The sequence below is a fragment of the Simochromis diagramma genome, unplaced genomic scaffold, assembly GCF_900408965.1.
Source record: "Simochromis diagramma unplaced genomic scaffold, fSimDia1.1 OVJJ01000321.1, whole genome shotgun sequence".
NCBI lineage: Eukaryota > Metazoa > Chordata > Actinopteri > Cichliformes > Cichlidae > Simochromis > Simochromis diagramma.
The window spans coordinates 9952528-9975460 of record NW_024386772.1 but is presented as its reverse complement, the minus strand read 5'-3'; the positions used below and the strand labels follow the sequence as shown (position 1 = coordinate 9975460).

The window sequence follows — 22933 nt, the reverse complement described above, 5'->3', positions numbered from 1 at the left end:
TGCTAAGCAATAAAAAGAAAACATAATACTTTGGAAATTTTCACCATTTATTGAGGATTTACAGAGAAAGTTGTTCATATTGTATGAACTCTTAAATGCTGCAACTGGATTGCATTTCCTATTCAGCCGAGTCACTTCCCTGAAAGCAAGAGAGAGATACAGACCATAGAGTTAATGCTTATAGGGATATATTGCAGTAGGAATGCAATAACAAAAAGTATTGCAAATGAAATACCACCTTTCCGACATCACGGCTCTTGGCTCTCAACTTGTTGACCTGGGACTCAGCAATGTCAGCACGCTCCTGAGCTTCCTCCAGCTCATGCTGGACCTTCCTGAGCCTGGACATGTGAGTGTTTGCCTGCTCCTCCTGTAAAGGATTTACAAAAATACTGACTTAGTTATAGGGGAGTCAATGGGCGTGCTATGAACCAAGCTGAAGCAGATTTGGCATATAATTGTAGTTGACTTACAGCCTCCTCAGACTGTCTCTTGTAAGCCTTGACTTTGAGCTGCAGCTTGTCCACCAGATCCTGAAGTCTGGTCACATTCTTCTTGTCTTCCTCAGTCTACACAAAATACAGCTGTTACTTAAGAGGTATTTGAGAAGAGACAAAGGGCACGTTTGCTTGTTGTTGGCAAAAGAAGACTTACCTGATAAGTGAGCTCCTTCACTCTCCTCTCATATTTACGGACTCCTTTAACAGCATCAACACCACGTCTCTGCTCAGCTTCAAGTTCAGCTTCCAGTTCACGGACCTTTAATGCCATGATAAATAATTAACTTTGCTTCAAATATAAAGAAAAACTTAAATTCATATAATTTAATCAAAATATATTTTATGTATATAAGCATACAATATACACTTCATACCCTGGACTCCAGTTTCTGGAGCTGCTTCTTGCCACCCTTCATGGCGAGGTTCTCTGCCTCATCCAGACGGTGCTGCAGGTCCTTGACTGTGACCTCCAGGTTCTTCTTCATCCTTTCCAGGTGAGCACTGGTGTCCTGCTCCTTCTTCAGCTCCTCAGCCATCATGGCAGCCTAAAATAATTTTCTCCATTTAATTAATCTATTTAAAAATCTATGGTAAGCTTTTATTACCACTGAAAGGAAGTGAAGTGTTTAATAGAACAGATTACTTAGAGATTTAAACTCACGTCAGTGATGGCTTTTTTTGCTTTCTCCTCAGCATTTCTTGCTTCCTGCACAGCATCATCCACCTCACTCTGGATCTGCACAAAATCGGCTTCGAGCTTCTTTTTCGTGTTCAGAAGACTGGTGTTCTAAAGGTTTAGGAAAGATTATATGATATAAATATGTTGTAAGTTCACATACTAGATATTTACAGTAAATTTACAATGTATTTCCTAATTAAAATTACATTAGGTTAAATGTTTCTTGACATTATAAACAAACCTGAGAGTGAAGCAGTCCGACACGCTCGCTAGCATCAACCAACTCCTGCTCAGCTACTTTGCGTCCTCTCTCTGTCTGCTCCAGAGCGGCTCTCAGCTCTTCAATCTCAGCTATCATCAGACCATTTCTGCGCTCCACCATGGCGACCTGCTCCTTCATGTCTTCCTGTCCTCTGAGAGCTTCATCAAGGTGCAGCTGGGCATCCTGATGAAATAAATCAATCAATAAATAAGTACTTATTCTGTTTCTTTAACTAATGATATGGAAAAAAGGTCACCTTGAGCTGTCCTTGGACATTCCTCAGTTGTTTCTGGGCCTCAGCAGCCTGTCTGTTGGCATGGCTCAGCTGAATCTCCATCTCATTCAGGTCTCCCTCCATCTTCTTCTTGACTCTCAGGGCATCATTCCTGCTCCTGACCTCAGCATCAAGAGTGCTCTGCATGGAGTCAATCACCCTCTGGCTGTTCCTCTTGATCTGCTCCATCTCCTCGTCCTTCTCTGACAGCTTCCTGTCAATCTCACTTTTGACTTGGTTGAGCTCAAGCTGAATACGAAGAATCTTGGATTCTTCGTGTTCCAGAGTGCCCTGCGAGATAAGTCAGATAAGTAACAAATACCAAGTAGAATCATCAAAATAAATAATATTGACATAAAAAATATTAAACCTCTGCTTCTTCAAGGGCAGTCTGAATTTCAGCCTTTTCACTTTCTACAGCCTTCTTGGCCTTTTCCAGCTCATGGATGCTCTTTCCAGTCTCACCAATCTGCTCAGTCAGATCTGAGATCTCCTCTAAAGTAGAAAAATGAACCAAACTGTTGTTATTATCTTAGATCCAGATCTATATTCTTTGACATTTTTTGTCAAGTTATGGGTGCATACGCTGCAGGTTCTTGTTCTCTCTCTTCATGGTCTCAAGATGATCCAGAGCCTCTTCATATGAGTTCTTCATCTTGAACAACTCAGTGCTGAGAGAACGAGCCTCCTTTTGGGCTCCTTCCAGCTCTGCCTGGCTCTCCTCATACTTCTGTTTCCATTCTGCCAGGACCTAGGTTTATATAGGTTATTCAATTAGTTGTCATTATGGGTGTATTCCTCTTGTTAGTATATTGGTTATGTTTAAACTTTACTTTATCAAAATTCCTCTGCTTCTTGTCAAGGTTGGCAGCCAGAGCATTAGCTCTCTCCACATCAATCATGAGGTCCTCCACCTCACCCTGCAGCCTCTGCTTGGTCTTCTCCAGTGAGGCACACTTGGAGTTCACAGCCTCAATGGATTCCTCAGCCTCCTGCAGGCGCTGGGCAAGCTTTTTCCTGCAATTTGCAAAAATTTGCTTATATTAATTCCATTATGTATTAAAAGTAATACAGTATTACATTTTTATTCACAAAAGAGAAGAAAGCATTTATCTACTTGGCCTCCTCCAGCTCCTCAGTGCGCTGGATGGCATCAGTCTCATATTTGGATCGCCACTGAGCCACCTCACTGTTGGCCTTGGACATTCCTCGCTGCAACTCAGCCTTGGCCTCCTGCTCCTCCTCAAACTGCTCTCTGAGCAGATCACAGTCATGTCGGGCTGACTGAAGAGCATGAGCCAGGGCGTTCTTGGCCTGGATTTTAATAATAATACATTTTAAATAATAATAAATGTCTTTGCTTTTCTTTTATCTCTCAGTGAGCATGTTGACAAAGTAATGTAAAGTTATTCTAAATTTGAGATATAGGTTGTGAGATATAATTAATGTGAGATAAGTTGACATTAAGTAACTTGCATTTATTCTTGTTTTCACTTGCAGATCCATGGTTCATCAATGTTATCTTACAATGTATGTAATGCTGAATATAATACTTCTTTAATATGACATCTGGTACCTTCACTTCCTCCTCAGTATGTCGCTTAAGCTCTTCAATCTGTTGAGTGTAAGCCTGTTTGCCTCTGGTAAGCTGGGAAATAAGAGCTTCCTTTTCCTCAAGCTGACGAGAAAATTCACCTGGGCAAAACAGATTAAAGAAAAATACTTTTCATAACTGAAAAATCACCATGTATTTTAAACACAAACAATATCATCTGTTTGAAACTTCAGTTGTTTCTGAACTTAAAACGGCTACTAAATAAAATACAGTTACATACTTCATATCTTTGGATACACACCATTCTCAGTTTGGAGTCTTGCCCTCTGTGCACTCATGTCGTTAAGCTGGCGAACATTCTCATCATTTTTGGACTTGAGCTCACTTAACTGGTCTTCAAGAGTTCGGCACATTTTCTCCAGATTGCCCTATGAATTGCACATAATTGTCATGACCCAAATCCAGGAAAGATATAACTGTTGCGCTCTTTCATTGTTTTTCTCAAAATTGCATACCTTTGCTTTGGCAACAGCCTCCATATTGCTTGCAAGGTCATCAATCTCCATCTTGTACTCGCTCTTTTCTTTCTCCAGCTTCTGTTTGACACGCTGGAGGTTGTCGATTTGCTCTCCGAGCTCTGCAACACTGTCAGCCTGCTTCTTACGGAGAGCTGCTGCAGTAGCTTCATGCTGCAGAGTTGATTCCTCAAGATCACGACGCAGTTTCTGGAACTCAGCCTCTCGCTTCTTGTTCATCTCAATCTGAGCAGCTGTTGCTCCACCAGCTTCCTCGAGCCTCTCGCTGATCTCTTCAAGCTCCCTGGAGAGGTCGGCTCTCTGCTTCTCTACCTTAGCCCGAGCTGCTCTCTCAGCCTCAATCTCCTCTTCCAGCTCTTCAATACGAGCCTTTAGGGTAATAACACCACAAAGACTTACTGAGTTGACATGTTTTAGTTTTACTGAACATAATATTCACCTAAAATAATGGTACCTGGAGTTCTTTGATCTTCTTCTGAAGCTGAGTACCAAGAGATTGCTCATCCTCAATCTTGCCAAGAAGCTGACTGATTTCAAAGTCCTTCCTGTAAATGGAGAAGACAAAGAAATGACTCTGACAGCTCTGTGGCTCTTCTGAATGCAAGTGTAGGAACTTTATCAGTAACTGTTTTTTACTTTTTGATTTTCTCGTCAGACTGCTGCTTGTCATTCTCCAGATCCATTATGGATTCCTGGGCCAGTTTCAAATCTCCCTCCAGCTTCCTCTTGGCTCTCTCAAGGTCCATGCGGAGCTTCTTCTCTTGCTCCAGGGACCCCTCAAGCTATTAAAAAATGTTACATATTCTTTACAACTGAATAATTCATAATAATATAAAAATAAGAAATCTCCTTTTTAAAAAAAGATGATGTTTTCTTACATCATCAACTTGCTGTTCCAGTTTTGTCTTGGCTTTGGACAGAGTGTTGACTTTGTCCTCCTCTGCCTGGAGATCATCCAGTGTTTGCTGATGGGCCTCTTGTAAGGCTTTCTTCTCCTTGGTTAACTTGGCAATTGACTCATCTTGAGATGCCATCTCCTCTGTCAGGTTTTTCACCTAAAATAAATAATAATTAGGAATTTCATGGGAATTTCCCATGAAAGTTAATAAATTAACATGGCAAAATAAGACATTACAGCATATAAACATATTATGTGTTTGTATTTTGGTGAAAACTACAATCACTATGAACTAAACCTTGTTTTCTGTGGCATGTTTCTCCTTCTCCACTTTGGCCAAGGTGAGCTCCAAGTCATCGATGTCCTTCTTCAGCTCAGAGCATTCATCCTCCAGCTTCCTCTTCTTAGCAGTCAGCTCAGCATTGATTTCTTCTTCATCCTCCAGTCTCTCACTTGTCTCTTTGAGTTTGGCCTCGAGCTGGATCTTGCTCTTAATGAGCCCCTCACACCTTTCTTCAGCATCAGAAAGATTCTCATTTTCCTGTGACAAGGCAAGAAATATGGGAATTATATTATTATATTATAGTATAAGAAGAACAATTATTATCATACTTTTATAAATAAAGAATATTATCATGTTTTTAATTACAGCAATTCAGCACAGTTCTCAGTTACAGCACATCTCACAGCCAAACACCAGCCAAAAAGTCATACTGATAAATAGACTAATATGTGGTTATTTTTCAGCTAATTGAGCATTATTATAATAGAACATGTATTTTCTCCTCCCCCTTGTTACTCACAGCTGCTACTTGAAGTTGCAGGTCATTCTTCTCCTGCAGCAGGCTGACCATCTTCTCTTCCAGTTCCTTCTTCTTGGCCAGAGCAGTAGCCAGGTCTGTCTGCATCTTCTCATAGTTCTCCTTCATGTTCTGCAACTCTTTCTCAGTCTCAGCACTCTTCAGAAGAGGCTTGATCTTAAAGTACAGATGCATCCATGGCCAGTTCTTGACATTCATGAATGAACGGATGTTGTACTGGATGCTGAAGATAGCATCTCTACAAAAACAACGCAGATTACCATGCTTTGATATACTGCTTTTGCGTAACATCACATGATATTTAAATAGTAATTTGACATATTGTTTCTGAATTATACCTCCTCTCCATCATCTTCACAAACTCTTTCCTCATGAGGTATCCTCTGCAGAGACCCTGAGTCATGGTCACCAGCTCAGCCAGTTTCTCATCTCTCATCTCCTCAAGAGTGCCCAGCAGACCAGCTTTGAAGAACACCTGTGTTGAAGTGAAACAAATTAGTTCACATGAATTAGTTCTGTTTAATACAACTGGAGGTTGTAAAGGTCATCATAAAGTGTACCTTCGTGTGCCCAAACTTGTACTGTGTGTGATCCACATCAATGGAGCCAAGCAGCTTCTCTGAAGCTTTCTTGTTGTCAATGAACTGTCCCTCAGGGATGACACTGGCATTCAACACTTTGTATCTGTAAGAAAATATAGTGATGTTACTTGGATTTTGCACCCATTGTTCTTGTGTTTTCCCTTTTCCAGTACCTTTGAAGTTATTTTAACTTTCTTATAAAGAAAACAGAAGTCACCTCTGCTTGAAGTCACCATAGAGGATTCTGCTGGGGAAACCCTTTCTGCAGATTCTGATGCCCTCCAGGACACCATTACACCTCAGCTGATGGATGACCAAATGATTTTGCATAAGGCCTGAAAATTAAAAATTCATATAGTTTAAATCATTTCAATATGTCATTTTTAACATTTTTTAAAATCAGTAAGACTGTGTGCTTTATACCTGGGGTCTTTGACTCATTGGGAATCAGGCAACGAACAAAGTGAGGATGAGTGCTCCTTAAGTTGGTCATCAGTTTGCCCAGGTTTTCCTGGGGGGGGACGACATATTTAAACAAATGATAGCTGCTTAAAATAAACCAATACATTTGAATAGGATCTTGATATTTTTTTTGTGGCGGTTCAAAATACCCTGAAAAGAGCAGACACAGTCTGGAAAGAACCACCCTTCTTCTTTCCACCACCCTTCTTGCCGCCACCAGCAGCATCTGTTGTTCAATACACTTAATTAAGAGAACTGAATAACTAATGCTACAGTGAGTGTTTTACAATAATTTAATTTTAAACCATATTTTCAATGAAAACAATAACTGTGTGATCACTGATTCAACTTCATTTCCTAGAGGAAACATATTTAATGAGTATTCACAAATGGTCATAATAATAATAATAATAATGGATTGGATTTATATAGCGCTTTTCAAGGCACCCAAAGCGCTTTTACAATGCCACTATTCATTCACTCTCACATTCACACACTGGTGGAGGCAAGCTACAGTTGTAGCCACAGCTGCCCTGTATTTTTTTACATTATTTATTTCCTACCATCAGCTGAAGCATGGGCTGCATACAGGAAGCACAGCAGTTTGTTTGATGACTTCTGGTAGAGCTGCACAACTGAGTCATTCAGTGGGTCCTTGTTCTTGTCCAGCCAGCCAGTGATATTGTAGTCCACTGTACCAGCATAGTGAACCAGGGAGAAGTGTGCTTCTGCTTTACCCTTTGCAGGCTTTGGCTTCTCAAATGCCTTGTTCTTGCCAAGATGCTGATCATACAGCTTGTTCTTGAAAGAAGTGTCTGTAGCCTTGGGGAACATGCACTCCTCTTCAAGAATGGAGAAGATGCCCATTGGCTGAAAAGAGAAGTTGTATTCAGGAAAAATCTGTATTTTAGTACCTAGTCAGAAACTGCCATTTTAGTCCTGAACGGCACATCTGAATGGTCTTACCTTCTCAATAAGCTCAATGCAGGCAGCCAAGTCCATACCAAAGTCAATGAACTCCCATTGAATGCCCTCTTTCTTGTACTCCTCTTGCTCCAGGACAAACATGTGGTGGTTGAAAAACTGTTGCAGTTTCTCATTGGTGAAGTTGATACAGAGTTGCTCCAAGCTGTTGAACTGTAGTAACAGAAAGCTAATTCATATCATGAAAAAAAAAATCATATTTATCTTTAAATCCGGTCTCACATTTTTGAAATGCTCACATCAAAGATCTCAAACCCAGCGATATCCAGCACTCCAATGAAGAACTGTCTGGGCTGCTTTGTGTCCAGCATCTCATTGATACGGATAACCATCCACAAGAACATTTTCTCATAGACAGATTTGCACAGAGCCGAGACAGCATTGTTGACCTGGAAGAAGAGAATTCGACATTCTCCTAAATTCCTGGATAACACTGTAAAAGTATTTTAAAATGAAACTTTTTTTTTAATCCTTTCAATTTTTAAAAAAATTACCTGTGGGACAGTCTGACCTTTGGTCACAAACTCATTCCCAACCTTGACTCTTGGGTAGCACAGAGCTTTCAACATGTCAGCTGAATTCAGGCCCAATAGGTAGGCGATTTTATCAGCCTCTGATTGGAAAAACAAACATGTTTCATTATGTAACAAAGAAATGTTAACACTATGGAATGAGCTAAAACACAACTAAAATCCGCATTGATAGCAGTGCTAAAGATGTATTTTACATTTTATGAACAACTGCAGGCAGTCACTCTGCTCAGTCATTATATTAGTATGATATTTATCTGTCTAAATTGGAATGGTTAATGCTCTGGATGTCACTGTAGTTCTAAGAGTTAATGTGAATTATTACTTCATGAGGATGTAATATTACAAAATCAATTTGATTACCCTCAGTGCCATCAGGTTCAGCCTGCTCCTCACGCTGCTTCTGCTTGAATTTCATGTTTCCATGATGCATCACAGCGCCAGTCAGCTTGTAGATGCCCGCCTTCTCGTCAGCACTGAAGCCCAAGATGTCAATAGCAGTCTGTAATCCAAGCACAGCATTAACTTTTAAACAAGTTATTGTGACAGTTTGCCTTTATTCTACACGTTACCATCAACTTACATCTGTTGCAATGAACTCCTCCACATCATTGATACTTTTGACTGTGATTTCACCCTGACTGATCATTGGATAGTCATAAGGGTTAGTGGAGATTAGAAGAGACTCTAGAAGAAAGTAGAAGAAATGCTTGAGTGGAACATGGTTATTTCCTTATTGTTTCTTAATTGTGCAAGATTAGTGATTGACATAAGGATTTATATAACACAGAGAAGAAAGTGACTAGGTTAGGAAAACTGGGGGAAGAAAACAGTAAAACCAACAGTAACTTCAAGATTATTATATGTTAAAAACATAACTTTACACTATGAAATTATGTGAAATTATATGTTTGGGTGGGTGTAAGGATATAGTGGGTTGAGAAACAGAAAGAGAGAGAGAGAGGAGAGGTAGCACCTTAAAAAGTTATTTAATTAATAATGTTTTCTTTTTTTCCCCAAACAAAAAAAGAAGTAGCTTAATTGGAGTGGTTCCCAGATAAAGACTATTCTTTTCTTTAAAACAACTGGGGGTATGGAAAGTAATTTACAGTATGTCTTGTTCAGTTCATCACATACCCAGGAGCTCAGGCTTGTGGCCTGTCATCAGCTGATAGAAGATATGGTAGCTTCTCTCAGCAGACAACTGGAAGGTGACACGGGACTTCTCCAGCAGATCTGTGAACAATTGTTGAATAGGAAGTGTGATGATCAAACAGTACAGGCATTTCATTTGTATACTACTAACTACAAAAGGAAAATAACGCTAACTTACATGTTTCAATATCAGCTGAGGCTAGCTTTCCAGTGGAGCCAAAGTGAATTCTGATGAATTTACCCTGAACATTTACCACAAAATGTCAGTTTGGCTCTGGATAACAGTAGGTGTAAGAAAATAATTTTAGAGTCCAGAACACGAATACTTACAAAACGAGAGGAGTTGTCATTCCTCACAGTCTTGGCATTTCCATATGCCTCCAGCAGAGGGTTAGCTGCAATGATTTGATCTTCCAGTGAACCCTACACAGAGACATCAAACAGCTGTTTAAAAACAGCAGCAGCAATCACCTGTGACAAACACATTTGATTTGAACACAATTACCTGTATTTTTCCTGAGGATGTTTCAGCTTTCTTAGCTCCAGCTACTGCAATTGTTGCAAAATACTGGATAACACGCTTGGTGTTTACAGTCTTTCCTGCACCAGATTCTCCACTGGGGAGTTAAAGCATGATTTTTACTTTGCAATACAATTATGGTTTTTACTAAAGAAGTGTTCTTGTAATGTTTTGTCATACTTACGTAATGAGGATAGACTGATTCTCACGATCTGAAATATAAGAGCACACGCATATTAAACCTACAGTTGACAATCCTCATTGTCCCATGCACCTGAATCTTTAATCAACTTTGATTTTACCAGTGAGCATGAACTGATAGGCATTATCAGAGATTGAGAAGATGTGGGGTGGAGCCTCAATCCTCTTCTTGCCTCTGTATGCCACAACAACCTGAGCATCATACACAGGAAGCCACTTGTAGGGATTCACCACGACGCAGAAGAGGCCGGAATAAGTCTGTAATAACAAAGAAACAGAAACATATATATAGTTGTTACTCAGAGAAAATACAAGCAAAGTATATTATGAGATTAAAGCTTACATAGATCATCCATGATGCAAAACGCTCTTTGAGGTTAAACAGCACGGCAGGCTCATTGAGGTGGGTCATCATGGCCATGTCCTCAATTTTATCAAACTTTGGAGGATTCATGGGGTGGATGTCATCCTCTTTTACAGTGACTGTCTGCATTTGAAAAAGAATAAAATTAAACAAAACCTTTTTTAACATAGTACATTACATAATCCATAAAATGAGTCTAATCTTTTCTAAGAAAGTTGAAGAATTAATTGTTTTACTTACCTTTCCTGTAAGTGTCTCAACAGTTGCCTTGCCACCCTCTCTTTTGACGAGTTTACCCTTCACGTACATGTCATCAGCATCAGTTACAAAGTAGGCACTTTTGGCATCAAAAGGAGTGTTCTGAGCCTCTAATCTCTCTTTCTCAGGTTTTCGGAGGTAAATGGCTGCAGGGCCATAGGCCTCCATCTCTGCATCTGTGCTCATGATGGAACTTTAGGGGGCTGAAATTGAGAGGTTGAGAGGTTTTGTTTCTTATGTCTTTGTTTTCATAAACATCTCCATGCTAATGTGTGTGTTTGGGAATTGTTCAGATATCACAGAAAATACACTATAATGTACCTTCCTTAGTCCCAGCAGAAAACTGTAAACTCTTGGTTCTGTTGCTTGAATCCTAATAACAAACCATCAAGTATAATAAATATGGGTGTCCATTAATTTCAAAATATACTACTACTACTACTGCTAAAATTATTATTATTAGTTGTAGTAGTAGTAACCGTAAACAATTCTAAAAGCATTAAAACGTGCAGTGTTAAATATCCCAAAGCTATGATAAAATTGTGTTTCACAATGCAAAATAGCTGAAGTTAATGTTCTTACCTGAGTTGGAAGCCTATCAGTTGCTGACTGAGACTGAAGCACCCTCTTTTATAGAGGGAGAACTTTTTCCTCAGTAGGTGTGCCTCGCTCAGTTTGGTCTTGTATTCTTGCCATGTTGCCATTAATCCCGTGACAGTGACAGTTGCTGTGATTAAACTGCTTTGCAAGCACATTTGTAACAGAAGGTGGCCAAACTGGGCAGTCATAAGACACAGTGCTGATTGAAGATGAAAGAAAATTACTGCAAGATCGATTACTTTGAACGATAACACAACAACATTTTACATTTGATAATTTATATAACTTACAAGGCATGTAACAAGGCTTTTCTTAATTTAGATGTGTAAAATACTGTTCATCTAAAAGATGAACTCGATTTATGAGCATCAATGTTTTTATTAATAATACATTTCTATTATTACTTCTATCAACAACAATAACAATAATAATAATAATAATAATTATAATAATTATTATTATTATCATAGCAGTAGGAGCAGAAGGTATATTAGAAGTACTTTTTACTTTGGAGAAGCACCAAATGTCACTGGTGTACAGTTGCTCTTCACACATGTCAGATTTGGTGGTCCAATAAAAAAAGGGGGCAGCAAGTGAACAACTGTTCCATAAAGCAAGGTCAAAACATTCCATATAGATCGACTGATTTAAACACATTTTAGTATCAACAGATTAATGAGTCTTTTTCTCCTAATGTTCACTCATTGTATCATCTGATTTAGCTCTGTAATGTGTAGAACAGTTGTTGCGCACGTATCAAAGATTCTAACCATTTGTAGAAAATATATTCTTCTAATATTTAATTAGCATACAAGCCTGTCTGGTTCTTGCTTCTCTACAATGTTATTATTAATCATCCTAGTGGAACATGTCATGACACAGGCTGTGGTTTTGGAGAAGCATATAAATGTCACTGGTGTAAAGTTGCAGGACAAGCATACATCTCAGATGTCTGAACTGAGACTGAGCGCCATTCCATAAAAGCTTAGAAGAGATTACATATCGTCTTGGAATGGAGTGGATGAACAGTTGCCATCTAGAATGGGATAAGACCCAAAATAAGACCTGTGGCAATAAACAAGATTTTAGAGATGCCAGGACTGTAATAGTAAAGTGAATGAAAACTATATCCGGGATTATTTTTACATTTAAGGCTTAGCTTAATAATAAATTCATAAAGGTAAAAAGGAAAACAAAGCTGTATTTTGTTTGTTTGTTTTTTTCTTTTTGCCTTTTTGAATTTAGCAATCCTTCATTCTTCAAAAGAGATGACCTTGAGGTATGTAATCCATATAACCTCTGTGCACAGGTGGGTTTTCAGTGCAAACATGCAGAACACGTGCTTCCCAAGTAAAGTCAAATGTCTTCAGTTTTTTTCAGTCACCCTTAATAGCATTTGCCATAGACGTTTTAAGATCTAACAGGGTCAACTTGCTTGTTAAAAACTTCGTATGCATGATCTTGATATAGTTATGGTTACACACTATTTCATACATATCATACAAATAATAATCTGTGATTCCATCCATGTTAATTTAGCAGCATTTTTTTTATTTGCTAAAACAAAAAAACAAAAACAAAACAAATAAAGCTGTGCTGGGCTACCCTGAATACACACTGTTTTTTATCTATGGTGACAAAATGTAACAACTGTTCCAAATACACACAATTGACAAATTAAAGGAAAAGCACAAATGCATGACCCCCACAGTGAGGGGATCCGGTGGCTTTGTTTTGCTTTGGGAGGTATTTTGTTGACAATGTTTGGGCCCCCTTTAGAGGAAAGCCTTGTACTGTAAATCACTTAAGAGTTGTTCTGATTGATCACCTTTGTCCTGTGATGAAACTGTTATATTCTGATGGGACAGAATGGGAAGTTGGTTCTTCCAGCATGACAATTCCTTCATCCACATGATGTGAGGGGTCAGCTAATGGTTTGATGCGTTTGAAAATGGTATGAATCCGATCTCAACTCAATGAAATACCTATGGGAGGTGATAAGCAGATATGTTAGACTGTATTCTCCACTGCCATCAATAAAACAACAAATAAATGAATCCCTGCAGTAGAATTACAAAGACTTTCAAATACCAGTGTGATTAACCCCAGAGCAGAAAGACTCTAACCTGCTTCAAGTTGCAGAATTAGTTTTAAACTGACCTTTGATAGTTTTAAGTACGGCGTTTGAAGTTTGCATATGTATACAAATGTAAAGTTTTTAATGATTTCTTGCTTAAACTTTTTTATTACTGTGAATCCAAACATCATACAATTTACACTTAACCTGCTGGGATACAGTGAATAAAACAAGCCTTTTTTTAGAAGGTGCCAATGGGTACATGGGCAGAGATTGATTGTCCTGACTAATGTTCTCCTTTGAATGTCCTTGGGTGTGTAGATGCATATAGATGGCCCTCTGCACTAAGCCCTAAACTGAGTAAAAACATGCCAACCATGTCTGGCAAGGAGGAGCCTAAGAAGCTTTAAAAGAGTGTGAGATTATTCCATGACGGGGTAGTAGCACTGGGAGAATGATGGGTAGTGTGTCTTTGGCTTTCGTTCTTTGACTTTAATCTTTGTTTTATGTTTTCAGAAAAAGGGTACAGACAGAGAAGGGGAACATTCTAGAGTGCCCCCTTTATAAGACTGAAATTTCAGGTGATTTTGTTTCTCCGTGTAACTTATTAGTTTAATATGAAATGTAGTAACTTATAAAGTGACATAAAAATACAAGAAGGAAAAAGAAAGCTTGAAGAGGTGAGACTAACTATAAAACTCTCTATGTGTGCTTAACAATATTTTTGCATCAGATCATTAATAAGCTAATACTAATTAGCATGCTGGAACTGGAGCTATTATATGTTATATATGATCATATAAATAAAAAGTACAGAACACAGTTTTAACTGTTTGAGAATATTGTGAACTAAACAGTGCTTGCCTTCTTGCATACTTGTAGAATGTTTCCTATGAAATGAGAAAAAAATGCCTAACACTTCAGTAGTTTGAGTGAGAAAATAAATAACATTAAATTGTAGTAGTTTCACTCCTTGTTCAAGCAGACAATTGCTGCTTGCCTAATTGGTCAGTTATTCATTAGAGACATGCTAACAGCTTTGTTTAAAGGGACATAGTTTGTGTCAGTCATATGAGACTATATCTTTCAGCTGCTGGGTATGTGCACTACAATGCTCAAGCTAACCCCGAAAAATGTACTGGCTCACAAATTCACATCCTGCTAGTATAATATGATCTCATAAATACAATCTGTCCGGGGGCTTGGAACACCTGTGCCTCCTCTGGTGCCAAGCACAAAAGCTCCTTTAACTGCATCTAATTAATACTTCCTTCATGCCTCCTGTAGCCTGTTGTATACAATATTGAGTTATAGCCATGTCCTTCACATTGTAGTTTTCCATTGTAGCAGACACCCCAGCTGTGCCACAAATAAAAATAAAGAAATAAGAAAACAACTGTCTTACATTATACTCCTCAAAGATAATATAATGTTGAGTAATACTATATTAGTTATCAATCATTTTACAAACATTCATAAAGTTCTTTGTCTTCTTCTGATTCGTCTTTTTCTTCTTCTTCTTACCAAACCTCATAGGAGCACTTCAATTACTATTGGCCTGTGTGACCTTTGATGAAAGCTGGGTTCATTTAAAATAGGTCACTCAGCAGTCAGCACTGTGTTTACAAGCAGGCTAAGTTGGCAACAAATACTGGTCACAAATTTAGAGCACTATTAGGATTCCTATTAATTTGCCATCATACTGCTGAGCTTTCATAGCATTGACAATACTGGCCAACAAGAAGCCACAAGAGAGTACTTGGATTCTTGCAATGGTTTTCAGCTTATACTAAGCTAATTGTCATTCCAGAACAGCAAGTGGCTCACTGTTACAAGTGCCATTGAGTCCCCGTTAAGTCCTAACATCTTCTTAAACACTGGCCTGACAGTGGTTGCTGTTGGGAAAGTTTTAATTACAGAACTTTATTATTTTCTGTTTACTTAGTTCTTGGAAAACAACAATAAACACTTCTTGGAACCTTGCTAGGAAATTGCGAAATGCTTAAAATTTTTTTCACTATATTAAATAATAAAATGATTAATCCATGGTGGTATTAGTCAGACTCAAATCTTTTAGTCATTTTTGTAGCTTTTAGCCAGCAAAGTATGTGTGAACAATTCTAATGCAATTATTAGCTATCACCTGAATAAAAAGCTCCCTTTCCAGCATCACTGCTCTTGGCTCTCAGCCTGTGAACTCAAAACTGGATCTTAGAAATGTCAGAGCATTCTCTGGCTTCCTTGAGCTCAAGTGGGACTTTTTCAGAGCCTGGACAAGTAAGTGTTGGACATCTTGTGAAAGTTTTTGAAGTTATACTCACTTGGTTACATAACTGCATAACTAAATTAAATTTTTGTTATGCACATACAGCATAAATTATGTAGTAAGTAAGCCCTTTCATTCTAAACCTGGGGTCAGCAACCTTTAAGACCCAAAGAACCATTTGGACCCGGTTTCCGCGCAAACGAAAACACTGGGAGACGCAAATACTTTTTGACATCTAAAATGAAGATAACACTGTATATATTGTTTTTTACCTTTATGCTTTGTGTGAACAACTAAGGTGTGTTGCTTATGAAATCCATGAAGTGCTACAGAGAAAGTTACATTTTATTTATGTAATTAACACATTTTGAACTCTTAAAGAAATATAACAAAAAGAAAGACACCCAGCTGAACTAAAATCATCCATGTAGCAAACAAAAACTAGGCTACCCTTATATCACCTTTGGGCTTTTGGAGCCTTGACCTGACTTTTAAAAAAATAACTGGAAAAAAAGAATTATTGCTGCTAAAAAATGAAAAATAGATATTTGCAAAACTCTGCCTAAATATGTATTTTACCAGGTTAATGTGTGTGGCGGGGCGTCGTCTCCAGTGCCGCTGCAGGGAAGGGGGACGCACCTGAGCGGCACCCGCAATCACGCCTGTGAGCTGAAAAGCTACAGCCGGCTGTATGCGTACAGCAACCGTGTGTGAAAAGTGGTCAATAAAGAGAAGCTGAAAAGCATGTTCATGCAAACATCGTCGGGTCTGCCGTGATATGTTTACAATGGGACTTCTGCTCCTGAACCTCTGCGCACAGCGTCTGAAAATCGGGGCTGTAGTCACTTTCATCTTTACGCAGGACTGTAAGCTTTCATCTGTGAGGCGTGAGCGGTGTTTGTTTTTAACATAGTTCACGGTGGAGAACAGCTGCTGACATAATGTGGATCCGAAGATCCATAATTGGCCTACCTGGGGTTGAAAGTCTCGATAAATGCACGGCGTTTCGGCGGGTACACCGGCTTCCGCAAGTGTGACGCTTATTTTGAGCGATGAAAAAAAAATAAAAAAAAAATTAATTTTTACATTTCAATATCACAATAATCTTCCAATTTAGAAGTACAAGTTAAAAAAAAAAGAACTAACGTAAATAAAATACACTTCAGCTTAATACTTCTAATTTATTTCCCCAAACCACGCAGAGCCGCACTATAAGGACGAAAGAGTACTTTTTTAAAGTAACTATTGCATTACTTTAAAAAAATGTTTAACCCTCTGGGGTCCAGGGTATAATTGGCTATTTTTAACTACTTTTGATGTTTCCTCTACATTTTACCTTTAAAAACGATTTACTTTGTGTTGTTTGGTATCATTGTTTTCAGCACAACCTCACGTGTCTGAATTTACAGTTATATTTTCATTTTGACATACTGTATTAACACAACTGATCTAAAATCAGACAAAAAACATAAAATTTGAGTATAAAAAAAGTTATATTTTTTACTGTAACAACCACAAACATGTTTAATGAATCATATTTCATAACTTTAAATGCAAATATAAATGGTCAATTTTAAAATCATATGCACAAGTTTTGCAAACAAAGTTATTTGCAGCCATTTACCTTTTACCCCCCCCCCCCCCTTTTTTATAACCATATCAAACTATTGACATAACAATCAGCTGTTCTGCATTCAATAAGATGCCACACAAATTATTTGTGCCACTCCAAAAATTTCTGTCCACTATAAAGGAGAACACCACAGCCTGATACCTGCAGGTCTGACAGCAGGTGTATCACTCCTGTTTTCAACCTGGAGACAGCAGTTGCCTCATTGTTATGACACACGACACAAAACTATCCACAACACTACACACTAACTACACAAGACAGCTCATTAACTACACGCTCCAAACATGCTAAACGTCACACATCTCTCACATCTCAAAACTGGCTCTCTCTCTTTTTCTGCTCTCTCTTTCTCACCGTCACTCCTAAAACTTCCCCCTCTTCATAAACAGCCAAATGTCATGTTGTCATATCATTTTTGATTGGTCGACATGGTGCATTTTTCCACCAACACGAAAGGGCTGTTTTTTGTTTTGTTTTTTTGGTCATAAGCAGAGAGTGCTTGCTAGCGCTTTTCCTTAGACAGTAAACGTGATGAAACTATTCAGGAAAAAACGCTGCATATATATTGTTTATCATGACTCTGGTTTTATGTGGCTTATCAACACAATTTAAAAACTGGTATATATCACCTTGTTACTTTGTCATCTTGAAGTGGTCATGTGATTGCCTTACCACAATTACTTTATTCTCCCTCAGTCAAACAGCAGCACTCATGCGATTGGCTCCAGGTGTTGTGCCAGAAAGTGATTGCCGTCAGCGGGAGCGCAGGGAGCTGCTCAAAGCTGTAGCATCCAGATTACTTACAGCTACTTCCGTGCAACTGACATAAGATGCAGTAAGCTGAAGACAGCTTCAACCGTCTGTTTGTTGAAAAATAATAACACAACCACACAGCATTTTCTTGTTAGTAACGGTAACGGCGTTGTAACGATAGAAATAGTAATTAGTTAGATTACTCGTTACTGAAAAAAGTAACACCGTTAGTAACGCAGTTACTTGTAACGCCGTTATTCCCATCACTGGTGGTACATTCATGTAAACTTTTCCTCCTCCTTCCTAACCAGCTATGTTCCTTTTCGATTGTGTGCCTTTGCCATGTTTACTGAACGTTGAAGGGTTTTAGGGTTAAATTCCCTCTGTCACAGTGACCACCTAAATAGAAAATGTGTTTTTAAATATTCAACAGTGTCTTTTTTGTGTACCAATATACTATACTCATCGTTTCATTGCGGCTTTGCCACCCTTTCTCTTAATCAGTTTATATTAGACATACAGCTCATCGGGATCAGTTATAAAGAAAGTTGTTTAGGCCTCAAATGGGGCGTCCTGAGTCAGACCCCTCCTTTTCTGCTAGATGTGCACTGTAGTAAGAGCTAGTTACTAACAGTAACTAACAGTATCTGTAGAGCTAATAAACATTCCTTCTGAATACTCCTTTTCAAAAGTGGCTACTAAGCAATTCAGTATGGCTTTTTATTTATTACTTTTAATAGCTCCTTCTTTAATTATTACATTTACATTCTAAACATTATTTTACAAAAGCAAAGAAACACTAAAATGAATGAGTCATTTTCAAAACATTTATTTATATTTTGCAGCATAAAAAGCACTCAGACTCACTCTGAAAAAACAAACAAACAGAAAAAAAGAGAGTTATAAAAAGGTTTTAAGTTATTTGAATCCTCTGAAGACTTTTTCTGTTTTAACATATTTTGTTTTAATAATGTTTGCTTAACTGCACAAAGCATTACAATGTGTCTCACTTATAATGATGTGCACAATTGTTTTTTTTTTTTTTTTTTTTTTTTTGGATATTTGGACAGAAGTTGCTACCTTTCCAGTGTCACGGCTCTTGGCTCTCAACTTGTTGACCTGGGACTCAGCAATGTCAGCACGCTCCTGAGCTTCCTCCAGCTCATGCTGGACCTTCCTGAGCCTGGACATGTGAGTGTTTGCCTGCTCCTCCTGTGATGGATTTACAGAGATACTGACTTAGTTATAGGGGAGTCAATGGTCATGCTATGAACTAAGCTGAAGGAAATTTGTCATATAATTGTAGTTGACTCACAGCCTCCTCAGCCTGTTTCTTGTAAGCCTTGACTTTGAGCTGCAGCTTGTTGACCAGATCCTGAAGTCTTGTAATGTTCTTCTTGTCCTCCTCAGTCTAAACAATTAGGATTGTAATATAATATAATAAAAAAAACGTAGCTACAGTATTATTGCCATAGTAAAGCATAGAAATAAAAGTGTCTTAATTCTACCTCATCGTCATCATCTTTATTTAAAAAGCACTTTAAAACAACCATAGTTGACGCAAAGTGCTGTACACCAAAACTAAATTATAAAGATACATATATAAATATAGATATAAATAAATAACAAATAAAAGAAAACAAGTAAATTAATTAAAGCATAATTAATTAAATTACAAGAAAAACTAAGTCTCGCTGAAGGCAAAAGAACATGTCTACACAAAGGTAGACTTCCATTGTGAAACTAGTTTTAGTACTGTGTATAGTTTGTACCCTGGACTCCAGTTTCTGGAGCTGCTTCTTGCCACCCTTCATGGCGAGGCTCTCTGCCTCATCCAGACGGTGCTGCAGGTCCTTGACTGTGACCTCCAGGTTCTTCTTCATCCTTTCCAGGTGAGCACTGGTGTCCTGCTCCTTCTTCAGCTCCTCAGCCATCATGGCAGCCTGAAGTGATGAAATATTTCCAAAATTTAAAATCTGTTCTACATTAAAATTGAACTTAACATGAACTGCAAAATAGAGATTTCAGAACCCTGTAATAGTGAAAAACAAAATAGAAGAAAAAAAATATCTCACATCAGTGATGGCCTTTTTGGCCTTCTCCTCAGCATTTCTTGCTTCCTGAACTGCATCATCCACCTCACCCTGAACCTGGACAAAGTCAGCCTCCAGCTTCTTCTTGGTGTTCAAAAGACTGGTGTTCTGAATGAAACAAGAAAAATATATTTTGGTTTAAATATTGGATGCTATATCAAGAATCTACATATATAGAATATATCAGAATCGATACACTAGTCTCATCATAATATCAACAACAGTATTTATGTTTTTTTAATTTAATTATTGGTTTATTTATTAACCTGCAGTTTAATTCTGTATTATAATATGTTTTTGTTCCCTAATCACTAAGTGTGTTAATTCTGGTTCAGACATGCAAAAAATAATAATGTATATATGTATAAAGAATTTTTGTTATGGTTATAATGAGTGATACAAACAAATAAACCTGAGAGTGAAGTAGTCCGACACGCTCGCTAGCATCAACCAACTCCTGCTCAGCTACTTTGCGTCCTCTCTCTGTCTGCTCCAGAGCGGCTCTCAGCTCCTCAATCTCAGCCACCATCAGACCATTTCTGCGCTCCACCATGGCGACCTGCTCCTTCATGTCTTCCTGTCCTCTGAGAGCATCATCCAGGTGCAGCTGGGCATCCTGATAACAAGCAAGCAACCATTCAAACAAAAAAAACCCAAATGCAATTTACTCTGTCTTACTTGTTAATTGAGAGAAAATCATCTACCAACTCACCTTGAGCTGTCCTTGGACATTCCTCAGTTGTTTCTGGGCCTCAGCAGCCTGTCTGTTGGCATGGCTCAGCTGAATCTCCATCTCATTCAGGTCTCCCTCCATCTTCTTCTTGACTCTCAGGGCATCATTCCTGCTCCTGACCTCAGCATCAAGAGTGCTCTGCATGGAGTCAATCACCCTCTGGCTGTTCCTCTTGATCTGCTCCATCTCCTCGTCCTTCTCTGACAGCTTCCTGTCAATCTCACCTTTCACCTGGTTTAGCTCAAGCTGAACACGAAGGATCTTGGCCTCCTCGTGCTCCAGAGTTCCCTTTAAATGATTAAAAGAATTATGTAAAAAAAATTTTATTCCAACATAAACTGGAGAAGGGATACTTTTTTAAATTTGAATACAAACAGTACATTTTTATAAAATACATTACCTCAGCTTCCTCCAGAGCTGTCTGAATTTCAGACTTCTCAGTCTCAACAGTCTTCTTGGCCTTTTCCAGCTCATGGATGCTCTTTCCTGTCTCACCAATCTGCTCAGTCAGATCTGAGATCTCCTCTACAGAGCAAACACAGCCAAGAGTACTTGGAGCTGATATATGCAAATATTTTTGCTACAACAAAAGCTGTAAATGACATTAGAACATTAGAATCGTACTTAAACTCAACCCACACATGGGTCTATCATAAATAACCAATATTACCTGCATCTTGCCAGGTGATGATTTCTTCTTAGCTCATGCAATTGTTGCGAAGTACTGGATGACACGTTTGGTGTTGACAGTCTTTCCTGCACCAGATTCTCCACTGGAGACAGTATAAGAGACATATTTTCAAGATTCACCCTCTGTATCAAGTTTTAGAGATAATCATGTGTGCAATACTCTCGTAATCAGAACAGATTGGTTTTCCCGATCTGGAATACAAACATTAAAGAATTTTATCTAACTGCAGCAATAACCTCACATTTAAGGCATCTTTTAGTTTGTATTCACAAACTTTAACAGTAACTACTACTTACCAGTGAGCATGAAGTGATAGCCATTGTCAGAGATGGAGAAGATGTGGGGTGGAGCCTCAATCCTCTTCTTTCCTGTGTATGCTGCTACACATGTAGCATCATACACAGGAAACCACTTGTAGGGATTGACGACGACGCAGAACAACCCAGAGTAGGTCTTTGTCATAGCAGAGAGCATAAGGGTTGCTTACATTTTTCATTTTTCATTTTTCATTTACATTTTATTTCTTTTAGATAAACCTTCAAATAAAACTTACGTAGATCATCCATGATGTAAAACGCTCTTTGAGGTTAAACAGCACAGATGGCTCGTTAAGGTGTGTCATCATTGCCATATCCTCCATCTTATCGAACTTTGGAGGGTTCCTGGGGTGGATGTCTTCCTCTTTCACAGTGACCATCTGAATAGAAAGCAATTTTTAAATAATCAACAGGGTGTTTGTTGTGATATAGCAGACAAATGTTTACATAGACAGGATGACAAATATATAGACGTAAAATGGAAAGAATTTTTACCTACCTTTCCTCCCTCTGTCTCAACAGTGGCTTTACCACCCTCCCTCTTGATAAGTTTACACTTGACATATAGCTCGTCAGGATCAGTCACAATGAAGGCCGTCTTGGCATCAAATGGGGTGTTTTGAGCCTCAATCCTCTCCTCTTCTGGCTTCCGGAGGTAAATGGCTGCCGGGCCATACTGCTCCATCTCTGCGTCTGTGCTCATGGTGGCACTTTACTGGAGACTGAAAATATGACATAAAATGAAACAATGTGACCATTTATGAGTTCTTGAAATTTTCTTAAGCAGATATCTTCTATCATGAAAATGTCATTTGCATCGAACCACTTACCTCACTGGACCCCAACTGAAAACTAATAGTATCCTGTGTAAAGATGCTGCAATCTAAAGAAATGCCAAAATTAAGTTGCTTTGCTCCTTTGTGTCTAATATTTCAACCATCATATTTCAGTAAAAATATTTATTCATTCAGTTGACTGACCAAAGTGCTACTACACTCAAACAGCAGCAACATATTTAACAGGAATGTTTAAACCGTTAAAATACGGTAACCAGTGAATACTTGACCACACTCACCTGTGTCACATGCCTGTCAGCTGGATTGGGTTTCCAGAGTTGCTGCTTATATATGCTCGAGTGTGTCTGCTCAGCACAGCTTTTCACTTTGTTACTTGACAGTTATCGACTCATT

The 22933-nt window shown here is 38.5% G+C and overlaps 2 protein-coding genes across 5 annotated transcripts in view; both read right to left on the bottom strand.

Moving 5' to 3' along the window:
* Positions 1-33: 33 nt before the first annotated feature.
* Positions 34-22461, bottom strand: LOC120738492 (myosin heavy chain, fast skeletal muscle-like). 2 transcript variants are annotated; one of them, XM_040039784.1, is made up of 41 exons: positions 11163-11240; positions 10902-10953; positions 10563-10783; positions 10302-10445; positions 10060-10216; positions 9942-9969; positions 9743-9854; positions 9568-9660; positions 9416-9479; positions 9220-9318; positions 8666-8769; positions 8446-8584; positions 8047-8165; positions 7792-7941; positions 7535-7705; positions 7132-7438; positions 6718-6794; positions 6530-6617; positions 6324-6441; positions 6086-6209; positions 5864-6000; positions 5508-5763; positions 5003-5245; positions 4685-4861; positions 4443-4588; positions 4261-4351; positions 3786-4175; positions 3572-3698; positions 3292-3410; positions 2833-3029; positions 2549-2732; positions 2301-2466; positions 2086-2210; positions 1698-2006; positions 1421-1624; positions 1162-1287; positions 875-1045; positions 655-759; positions 474-569; positions 239-370; positions 34-139 (listed from the first exon to the last, which is right to left on the bottom strand). In XM_040039784.1, the coding sequence occupies exons 3-41, from the start codon at positions 10764-10766 to the stop codon at positions 119-121; spliced, it is 5820 nt and encodes a 1939-aa protein (XP_039895718.1). In that variant the 5' UTR covers positions 10767-10783; positions 10902-10953; positions 11163-11240; the 3' UTR covers positions 34-118. The 2 variants fall into 2 exon arrangements, with proteins under 2 accessions (XP_039895718.1, XP_039895719.1); XM_040039785.1 differs by lacking the exons at positions 10302-10445; positions 10563-10783; positions 10902-10953; positions 11163-11240 and adding exons at positions 21980-22123; positions 22243-22461.
* The window catches only part of LOC120738469 (myosin heavy chain, fast skeletal muscle), a 28635-nt gene continuing 18840 nt past the window's right edge, over positions 13139-22933 (bottom strand). Inside the window, exons 33-40 of one of the 3 annotated variants that reach the window (XM_040039766.1) lie at positions 21136-21260; positions 20715-21023; positions 20415-20618; positions 19985-20110; positions 19682-19852; positions 19225-19320; positions 18990-19121; positions 18727-18777 (exon numbers count right to left, since the gene is read on the bottom strand). In XM_040039766.1, the coding sequence (XP_039895700.1) occupies positions 18742-18777; positions 18990-19121; positions 19225-19320; positions 19682-19852; positions 19985-20110; positions 20415-20618; positions 20715-21023; positions 21136-21260 (1199 nt within the window). In that variant the 3' untranslated portion in view covers positions 18727-18741. Of the gene's footprint in view, positions 13166-18726; positions 18778-18989; positions 19122-19224; positions 19321-19681; positions 19853-19984; positions 20111-20414; positions 20619-20714; positions 21024-21135; positions 21261-22933 lie in introns of those variants that run through there. The other 2 variants (XM_040039756.1, XM_040039741.1) reach the window with 2 other exon arrangements.

Coding starts and splice junctions, on each gene's coding strand:
- LOC120738492 (XM_040039785.1), bottom strand. CDS start 22,446: ATGAGCACAGACGCAGAGATGGAGCAGTATGGCCCGGCAGCCATTTAC. Junction 6,442..6,529: donor CAATGAGTCAAAGACCCCAG/GTATAAAGCACA, acceptor TTTAATTTTCAG/GCCTTATGCAAAATCATTTG. Junction 3,699..3,785: donor AGGCTGTTGCCAAAGCAAAG/GTATGCAATTTT, acceptor TGCAATTCATAG/GGCAATCTGGAGAAAATGTG.